Source organism: Lipotes vexillifer, unplaced genomic scaffold (genome assembly GCF_000442215.2).
Source record: "Lipotes vexillifer unplaced genomic scaffold, Lipotes_vexillifer_v1.1 scaffold328, whole genome shotgun sequence".
Lineage (NCBI taxonomy): Eukaryota > Metazoa > Chordata > Mammalia > Artiodactyla > Lipotidae > Lipotes > Lipotes vexillifer.
In genome coordinates, this window is record NW_006799460.1 from 603,164 (window position 1) to 613,309 (window position 10,146).

General features: G+C 44.2%; 1 protein-coding gene across 1 annotated transcript in view; it reads left to right on the plus strand.

Moving 5' to 3' along the window:
• Positions 1-4,195: 4,195 nt before the first annotated feature.
• Positions 4,196-10,146, plus strand: part of GRK4 (G protein-coupled receptor kinase 4) — a gene marked incomplete at its 3' end in the record, with an annotated part of 19,788 nt that continues 13,837 nt past the window's right edge. The window contains exons 1-2 of the mRNA XM_007471634.1: positions 4,196-4,340; positions 9,531-9,642. Of these exons, the coding sequence (XP_007471696.1) occupies positions 4,196-4,340; positions 9,531-9,642 (257 nt within the window). The remainder of the gene's footprint in view (positions 4,341-9,530; positions 9,643-10,146) is intronic.

A 10,146-nucleotide genomic window follows, 5' to 3' on the forward strand; every position in this document is an offset into this window, starting at 1 on the left:
TCCTGCTAATTTAACCACCTCTAGAATAGGGCTTCTTAATCTAAATAAAATTAATTACCTACAGTTGTAAAGGAAGCCAGTTATATTAAAATAATTATACAATTTTTAATGGATTCGTGTTACAATATGTGCTTTGTTATTAGAGCATTAAGTGACAAGGCAATACATGTAAAACATAGGCAAGTTAAGGTGTCATCTTTTAAAGATCTGTCGGTGTGAGGGCTCTTGTTGATCAGCTGAAATGGGGATTGTAAACTGAGGGATGGCCTTTGACTTACCTCCTTCCGTGTGTTGATCAGTACAGTTGTAGGGAATTGTAGAGAGTAAGGTAGGTAGCTAGACCACCCATATGAGAACTTGGGACCTGGCCACTTGGAGTCTGAACGATTAACTGCCCCGCACAGAGCTGCCTAAGGGTTGGTTGGCCATGTCGCATGAGTGCTTGTAGACAGTCTGGCTGCTGGCCTGGCACCTATACTGTAATTTCAAAGTCGTTTGAGATACAAGATATTTTGAGTTACCTCTAGTAACGATGATGTGACATGAAAATCTGAATTCTCCTGGTGATAAAGTCACAGGCACTGCTAATATGATTGTACTTTTGTCTATATTTATAGCAGAAGGAAGTGATGAATTTTGCTTGGAAGTTTGTGAAAATAAAGATGATTTCTTTTTCCAGTTTGAATTCAGGGACACCCCGATATCTGCTGTGGATCCCAGTTTAAGAATCTTGTTTTAAAACAATACGATACTGTTCATGGCTGCACACACACACACACACACACACACACACACACACACGCACACACGGAGATATTTACAAATGGATTGGAATAATACACACTAAATTCATGATTGTAGTTGGATGGTGTGTAACGTCACAAAATATGTTATACAAATAATTATGGCATTCAAGGTATAAAACCACGTCACAAGCCCCTCAATATCCAGGACCCGCTGGGGCCAGCTCTTCCTCGCATTGTGCACTTATCTTGGCAGTCCTGGTCATTGATGGGAAAAGAGCCGCTGTGACAAAGGTGGCGTCCCCATTTGTCCAGGGCGGTTATTTGGGTTCAAATCCCAGCGTCCCTGCTTACTGGCTGTAAAGCTTTGGGCTGATTATTCCACACATCTGTGCCCTCGTTTCCACACCTGTAAAATGAGGATTGTAACAAGTGCTCAGCAACAGTACTCGCCTTGTAGGGCAGATGGGAAGATTTAGTGAGAGTAGACTTGAGAAACTTCAAGAAAAGTATCTGGCTTTTAGTAAATGCTAATAAGGGCTACTCATTATTATGGTCATCACCATAACCATTTCCGACATCTTGGGAGTTTTGGTTTACTCTTATTTTCATTTCACACATACCTTAATTTCTTTTTTGTTTTTTAATATTTATTTATTTATTTATTTGGCTGCATGGGGTCTTAGTTGTGGCACGCGGGATCTTCCGTTGCAGCGCACGGGCTTCTCTCTGGTTGTGGCGCGTGGGTTTTCCCTCTCTAGTTGAGGCGTGCGCGAGCTCAGTAGTTGTGACGTGTGGGCTTAGTTGCCCCACTGCATGTGGGATCTTAGTTCCCTGACCAGGGATCGAACCCGCGTCGCCTGCATTGGAAGGCAGATTCTTCACCACTGGACAACCAGGGAAGTCCCAACATACCTTATTTTCTAAACGTGTTCATGGCAAATCTTTAGTTTAGATGCTTTTGCACTTCAAAATAAAAAAACGAAACCAAAACCGCTTTGGTTGCAGCTTACTGCTTATTAATAGACAGTACTGTTTAAGCGGAATTCCTGGAGTTGGGCAGGCCTGAGTGTGTCTTGGTTCTTCTCTCGCCAGCTGTGTGACAGTGGCAAGTTATTTACTCTTAGCTTGGGTCCCTTGTGTGAGATAAGGGACTAACTAGTAGCAGTACCTACATCCGAGGGGGTGATTGAACGAGTCCATAGGTGGGAAGGTCCTCGAGAGGTGAGGGTATTGTGGACCTGTCCTAACCCTCCTCCTCCTCTCAGCCCTCGAGAGGCTTGCCTCTCCCTCGGACAATCAGGGTGGGCTTCCTGGAGGGGGGTCCTGCTTGAGCCGCATGGAGATTTTGTAAGTGGCGTGGCTTGGGCATGGTGTGCCTGGGGATGGTGTCAGGCAGGGCTGCAGTCTGTTCTCACTCCATCTTCAGACTCCGCGACACCTTCAGGGTCTGTAGGCGGTGGAGAAGTGAGCTTGTATTTGCATGTTAGGAAGGTGACCCCGAGAGGCAGTGGGGAGGGTCTGGAAGGGAGGAAGAGGTCGGAAGCCCAGTTGGAAGGGAGGTGCAGGAGAGTGGTGGCCCTGGCGTGAAAGGACAGTTGCGGGGGGCGGTCGGGAGCGCCTTGGAAGGCCGGGCTGGCCTCCGTGATTCTGCACGGTGTGCCTGGTGCCCGACAGGGCCCTGCACGCGGGACCGCAGCAGTGCACCCCTCCTGAGTGACTGACTGCGGTGCTTAGCAGACAGAGTTAGATGGTACCCCAGTTTCCTGCCTCCTTCGCCTGGTAGACGGTAGCTGTTGGCAGGATTCTCAGTGTGGAAAGAGGCCTGGATTGCAGGGGGTGATGAAGCTGACCTTGAGGTGCTCTGGGACGTCCGGGGGGTGGGTGCAAGTCCAGGGCTCACGATCTCAGTTGAAATGGAGGGAGTCGTGGAGCACAAAGGAAGGCTGAGGAGGAAGGCCCCGTGTCTCCCACCTGCACCCACTAGGCACCCACTGTCAAATCTCTGTCTGCAGCCAGACCTTCCCTCCTGAGCCTAAAACAGCCCCCCATCTTCTGGTGTCTTCCTCTCCAAACTGCGAGCGCATCACTTCCCCGAGAAACAGGACCTTCCTCCTGATTTCCCTGTTCCTCCCAATAGTCCTGGAGGCTTTAGTCACCAGCCAAAACTTGTGATGTTTTTAGATAACTAATGAGAACCTACTGTATAGCACAAGGAACTCTACTCAATGCTCTGGGTAGAGTTCAGGAAGGAAATCCAAAAACGAGGGGATACATGTATACAGATAGTTGATCCACTTTTCTGTGCAGTAGAAACTAACACAACATTGTAAAGCAACTACACTCCAATAAAAAATAATTAAAAAAATAATCACAAAACCAAACCAAACCACACCAAGACAAAACAAAACAACTGTATGTTTAATCTTGGATAAAATTCAGTAAAACTTCAGTTCCTCAGAATGCTTAAAATCGAAGGTTCTAGTTTCTCGGAGTTAAACTTTTTTTAAAGGTCAGTTGTTTAAAAACCTCTTTCTAAAATATCATCTAATTGCTTTTCCCACCATTCTTGTCTCGATAGGGACAGTCCTCTTCTCCCAGACCTTCCCGAGACTCACATCCCAGGTCTCTGCCTAAGCGTGACCCTCCAGAGGGGTCTCTCCTGGTCCTACCTCAGCCCAAAGAACACCCTCCGCCTGTGCCTTGCTTGATTTTGTTTCACACCGTTTATCACTATATGATTGGCTAATTTTTTTCTTATCACTTGTCATTAAGTGATTTTTAATCTCTCTCCCTCACTAGAATGGTCTTTTTTTACCACTGTATTTCCTGCACTTTGAAGGTGTTTGGTATATATAGTGGGTGCTTATTTATAAGCAGCCCTTTATGGCACGATATTAGGTCTGGTTTACAAACTTGGATATAGGCTTAGCAGAGCTGCTTACAAAGGTCCAGGTCACCTGATTTCTAAAGGACAGAGCCAGTGACTGATTGCCTCGGTGGGATTTTCACACTTCGTCAGGGTGCCTTCCAGATCACTCCTCGTAGGGACCCAAGCTACTCAAACAGACTACATTAGTGGATGAAGTTGTCAGAAATGGATGTTGCTGGGACTTTCTTGGTGGCGCAGTGGTTGGGAAGCCGCCTGCCAGTGCAGGGGACACGGGTTCGAGCCCTGGTCCAGAAGATCCCACATGCCGCGGAGCAACTGAGCCCGTGCGCCACAACTGTTGAGCCTGTGCTCTAGAGCCCGTGAGCCACAACTACTGAGCTCACGTGCCATAGCCCACCCGCCTAGAGCCCGTGCTCCACAGCAAGAGAAGCCACCGCAATAAGAAGCCTGTGCACCGCAGCAAAGAGTAGTCCCCTGCTCGCCACAACTAGAGAAAGACCGTGCGCAGCAATGAAGACCCAAGGCAGCCAGAAATGAATAAATAAGTTATTTTTTTTAAATGGATGTTTCTGATTGTTACAAAAATGCCTTGCTTTTTTCAAATTTAGGAGAATATGGCAAAAAAAGCGGTCGTAGTAAAAAATGGAGGGAGAAGCTGAAGCTGCCCCCCGTCAGCCAGTGCAGCAAGCTTCGACATTCGATTGGTGAGTAAGGAAGCCTCACGCGCTCGAGTCCAGAGGTCATGGCTGGCGTTGTGCTGTTTCGTTTGTTAGATGTTGGTCTTTCCTTAGTCCCTTATTTGCTTCAAATGCTATTTAATAGATTCTCCGTATATCGTCACGATTCTTCCCAGGAAAAAACCCTGTAGATTTTCTAATGTGCAGTTATAAAGTATGGCTATTGACTTTTTCATTAAAAACCTTTTTGAAGAACTGGGACTTCCCCAGTGGTCCAGTGTTTAAGACTCCGCGCTTCCAATGCAGGGGCTGCAGGTTCGATTCCTGGTCGGGGAACTAAGATCCCACGTACTGTGGAGCACGGCCAAAAAAACAAGTGATATATACCCATTGTTCTAGGTAGAACAGAAGAGAAATGCAGCAATCATCCTCTCTAGAAGTGAACACTGGTAACCGTTTCTCAGTCTCCTTCCAGACAGTTCTCTATGCGTATGGACAGGAATTACTGGTGAGAACTTCAGGAAAGGAATAGTCAGATAAAACATAAGGTATGGCGGGGTCATGGGATACTCTCCAATGTAAAGAAGGAGAGAGTTAGCTACAGGTCCTGACGTGAGCACAAGAAGTCACAAGTAGAGTCATGTCTAAGGGCAATTATAATTGTATTTTTTTAGAGACATGATTTCCATTTCAGAGGGTGTGTGCATTCAAAATTTTGATGTTCCCAAATTGCCATTCAGAAAGGTTGTAGCGCTTTACCCTTGCCTATGAGCTTGCTAACACTGGTCGTTATCAATGTTTTTAACCTTTACTAAACTGTAATTTGAAAAATGGTCTCTTGTTTTAATTATGGTTGGGGTTGAGCATTTTCATTGGGTTTTTTCAATTTGCTTTTCTCTAATTCATTTTTTTAAGTTCTTTATATATGAAAGGTGTTATCCTTTTATATTCGTTGTGAATACATTTTATATTTATGCTTTTTGCCTCTTGGCTTGCAGTATTTTTCAATATGGAAGTTTTAATTTTTTATATAGACAACTATATCAATATTTTTCTTCTTAGTCTCTGAGCTTTATGTTGTACTTAGGGAGGACACCTTTACTCCCTAAGATAATTTTTTAAAAAATCTATCTTTTCTTTAGTACTATTATAGTTCCTTTTTAAGAAAGTTTAAATATTTTAACTATCAAAATTAATTTCAGATAGTATAAAGTGGGAGTATTTTTTCCCCAGAGACCTATCCAGCCATTTTAATGTCATTACATTTTTTTCCTCATTATGTTTTAAAATTAGCAGCTTTATTGAGATATAATTAACATGCCATACAATTCACCTATTTAAAGTGTACAATTCAATAGTTTTTAATACATTCTCAGAGTTGCGTGACCATTATCACAATCAATTTTTCAATTTACAGCATTCTCATCACCCAAAAGAAACCCCATACCCGTTGGTAGCCACTCCCCATTCCCTCCCCCACCTCTAGCTACAGGCAACCACTAATTTACTTCTGTCTCTGTGGACTTGCCTACTCTGGACATTTCATATAAATGGGAAACATATACTATGTGATCTCTTGTGACTGGCTTCTTTTCACTTAACATAATCTTTTCAAAGTTCATGCATGCTGTAGCATGAATCAGAACTTAATTCCTTTTTGTTGGCAAGTAATATTCCATTGTATAGACATATCACACTTTATTTATCCATTCATCATTTCATAGACATTGAGTTGTTTTCATTTTTGGTCTGTTATGAATAAAGTGACTACAGTGATTCACGTACAAATGTTTTTCAAATCGTGGTAAAACATACATAACCAAAATGATCATTTTAAGAATGTAGACTCCCTCCTGCTGCCGTCTCCTCACCACGAGGGGACTCAGAATTGGAGTGAGTCACCTTCTGAGATGCACTTGTCACCGGAAGCTGGCCTCTCCTTCTGACACTCACCACCTCCCTCTGGTAGCAGCTGCTCGTCCGCTGGCTGGTCCCCTGTCCCGTCCCCCTGTCCCAGCTCCGCTGCCCCCGTCTCCTCCACAGCCCCAGATCCAGACGGCCCTCAGAAGTGAGCAGGTCCCATAAGGTCTCTGCTGTCCTCACAATGCCCAACTTGTAAGTATTATTGTGAAGTTCAAACGAAATAATACATGGAAAGGACTTACAATCATAGTGGCACGCAGTAAGAGGTGAAAAATATTACGTGTAGTTATTATTTTTATCTGTTCCTTCTAGGAGAGAGAGAAACTCCTTAGTCCGGCACCAGGGCTTTTTGAAAATCTGATCAGTCTTTTAAAATTTTAATTTAATTAATTAATTTATTTTTAAAAATTTATTTATTTTTGGCTGTGTTGGGTCTTTGTTGCTGCGCACAGGCTTTCTCTAGTTGTGGCGAGCGGGGGCTACTCTTCGTTGCAGTTTGCGGGCTTCTCATTGCAGTGGCTTCTCTTGTTGCAGAGCATGGGCTCTAGGTACACGGGCTTCGGTAGTTGCGGCATGCAGGCTCAGCAGTTGTGGCTCGCGGGCTCTAGAGCGCAGGCTCAGTAGTTGTGGCGCACGGGCTTAGCTGCTCCTCAGCATGTGGGATCTTCCTGGACTAGGGCTCGAACCCGTGTCCCCTGCATTGGCAGGATATTTTTATTTAACTTCTAAGCCCACACTCTTGTTCTGTGACTGCTTCTTTCATGCTTTATGTTCTAGCAGTGCCTTCAGTCTCTAGTCTAGAGGATACTAATTGGGTTTTAAAAGGTAAGTTTTCTGTTGCCTGAATTACCTTTTCTCCTGGGTCAGTTTTTCTGCTGGCTTTTTTTGTTTGTTTATTTGGTTAGTTGGTTTTGGTTTTAGTTTTTACCTGCTGCTTTTCCCCTGTATCTAGAGACATGCGATTATTTATTCAGGTTTATGTTAAGGGCTGTGTTTCTTTGTGCGGTGGCGGCCTGGCTTCCTCTGTGGTTGTACCCCTCTCTTGAATGGTGTTCTGGAAGGCGGGTGCGTCAGCGGGGTGCCGTCCAGACAGGGCCTGCGTTCCAGCGGCCACGGACAGCATGGCTCCACTTTTCCAGCAGAGTGTGTAGTTCTTCAGCTGTGCTCTGCCTCCCCCTTGGGGTCCCAACTTTCTGCCACGTGGCTTCAGCCTGAAGAAGCCCCTTGGTCGGCAATTGTGTCCAGGCCTGGGAGGGGCTTCTGGGACCCAGACACCCGGGCAACCTGCTTATCTCTGCAGATTCAGCTGGTGGTTCCTTTAACAGTCCAGCCCCCACAGGCTTTCTCTCTTCCAGGTAATCCTCAAATTTCTCTCTTGAGGGTGCCCTGTATTCTTTTTCCAGATCACGTTTCATTCTTTTTGTTGTGATTTTGTCTTTGTTCCTTTCAGTAGGAAGCTGGGTAAGAAGGTTGGCAGACCTGTGCTCTATCTGCTACCTCAGTGGAAACCAGGAACATTTCTGAACCTTTGAGTTTGGGGAGGAAAGAGTTAAAAACCCTCAACTTTTTAAAAACATCACTTTTTGACTGCCTTGTGTCTTTTGTTTCTTAAACGTAGTTAGTGAGTATCCCTCAAGTAAAATGTGGTAACAAAATTGGGCAAGGTGGGTTGTAGAATGTTTGCAAAACTGGTGCTGGTATTTGTTGAATCAAGCAGTTGTGCATTGGCAACCAAAGTGTTTATATCCTTGCCTGTATTTTCCACGTGCAAACTCCAGTGACCCAAAACAGGATTTAATTCCTACGTATACTTGACATTAATAAAGCCTTTAGTTGAGGATATTGTTATGGCTTTTGCCTTCTTTTCATGACTTTCATTTAATTCGTCAGCTTTTACAGCTACTTTAGGAGTACTTGGACATAATTGTGCTCAACTTCAGAGGCACTGCTAAAAGAGCAACTGATTTTCTTGCTGAAGTTTCTTTTTTTATTTTTTTAACATCTTTACTGGAGTATAATTGCTTTACAATGCTGTGTTAATTTCTGCTGTACAACAAAGTGAATCAAATGGTCCCTGAAAGTATAGTCTTTGCTGAAGTTTTAATGAACCTATTTTGAACATAAGATTTTGTTTTATATCCCTCGTGACACTTTGACCAAATATTAGTGCCTTGATCTCAAAACAGTATCCGTGGGCTTCCCTGGTGGTGCAGTGGTTGAGAATCTGCCTGCCAATGCAGGGGACATGGGTTCAAGCCCTGGTCTGGGAAGATCCCATATGCCATGGAGCAACTGGGCCCGTAAGCCACAATTACTGAGCCTGCGCATCTGGAGCCTGTGCTCTGCAACAAGAGAGACCGCGATAGTGAGAGGCCGGCGCCCCGCGATGAAGAGTGGCCCCCACTTGCCGCAACTAGAGAAAGCCCTTGCACAGAAACGAAAACCCAACACATCCATAAATAAATAAACAAATAACAGTATCCGTTTTGTTTGGGGTAAAGTAAGGTATGCAACAGATTATCCCACCAAAGAGAAAAAAAAAACAAACAGTTAAAAAATCATTAAGCATATATAATATTTGTTAACTTGTAAAAGAATAGAAAGGTATCAAAATGGAAGAGAGTTTTCAGAAATCTAATGTAGTTCACTCCTGTGGTGTATTTCACATGCATATAATTCGTGCCAAACACACAGAGTGGTTGAAGCCGTGGAAGGGCAGACCCTGTCCTCTTTCCTGTCCCTTATTTCCCCAGGGAATACCACCCCTTCCCCGCTTCCCCCCCCCTTTTCTTCCAGCTGCCTTTGGCACTTCAATTTTAAATATTCTTTTTTTTTTTTTTTTTTTAATAAATTTTTTTATTTATTTATGTTGGCTGTGTTGCGTCTTCGTTTCTGTGCGAGGGCTTTCTCTAGTTGCGGCAAGCGGGGGCTACCCTTCATAGCGGTGCGCAGGCCTCTCATTGTCGCAGCCTCTTTTGTTGCGGAGCACAGGCTCCAGACGCGCAGGCTCAGTAGTTGTGGCTCACGGGCCTAGTGGCTCCGCGGCACGTGGGATCTTCCCAGACCAGGGCTCGAACCCATGTCCCCTACATTAGCAGGCAGATTCTCAACCATTGCGCCACCAGGGAAGCCCAATTTTAAATATTCTTGATAACCCAATGTAAATTAGTAAACAAAACACTGGTTTCAAAGATAATACTGCGATGACTTCTTTTTACTTTTATCGTATCAGGTAAAAGCAGTAAAGGTTCAGAAAACCTTATATTTGTTTGTTTCTTGTCCGTCTTCACCCAGAGAAGGACTATAGCAGTCTTTGTGACAAGCAGCCAATTGGAAGGCTTCTCTTCAGGCAGTTCTGTAATACAAAGCATGATCTAAAGAGGTGCATTGAATTCCTGGATGCGGTGGTAAGCAAGTTATCTCAGTGTTGAACAACCCAATCTTGTGCTTTTGAAAATTGAAGACTAAGACGAACGCTCTCTAAGTTAATTAGACCTCGGCAGTGAGGGAAGAGTGGATAAACTGTTGTCTTGGTGTGTCGTGTTATCTTGGTTTGGGTAAAGTGGGTAAAGTGGTAGTTCATATAGATTACATGTCAAGTATTGGAGAATCAAAGGTATTTGCTACATAACTTTGAAACATGCTGCTTTAAATTGTAAGAAGGTCGAAGGGCTGATTAAGACGGTGTGCTTGTACCGCTGCCTGAAAGGCCCCCTTCCTGCCTTCCGCTGGCAACACTGTGTACTTAAAACCCTTTAACCCAGAAGCACGCGGAGGGAAGAAAGCTCGTGCAAGAAGCGTGGTCGCAGCAAATGGAACTGACTATTTATAAGTATATGACTGATTTATAAGTTTTCCCACGTTCCTGTGTATCCAGCTCGGTATTTACTGTGATTTCCTTTTAGGGAAA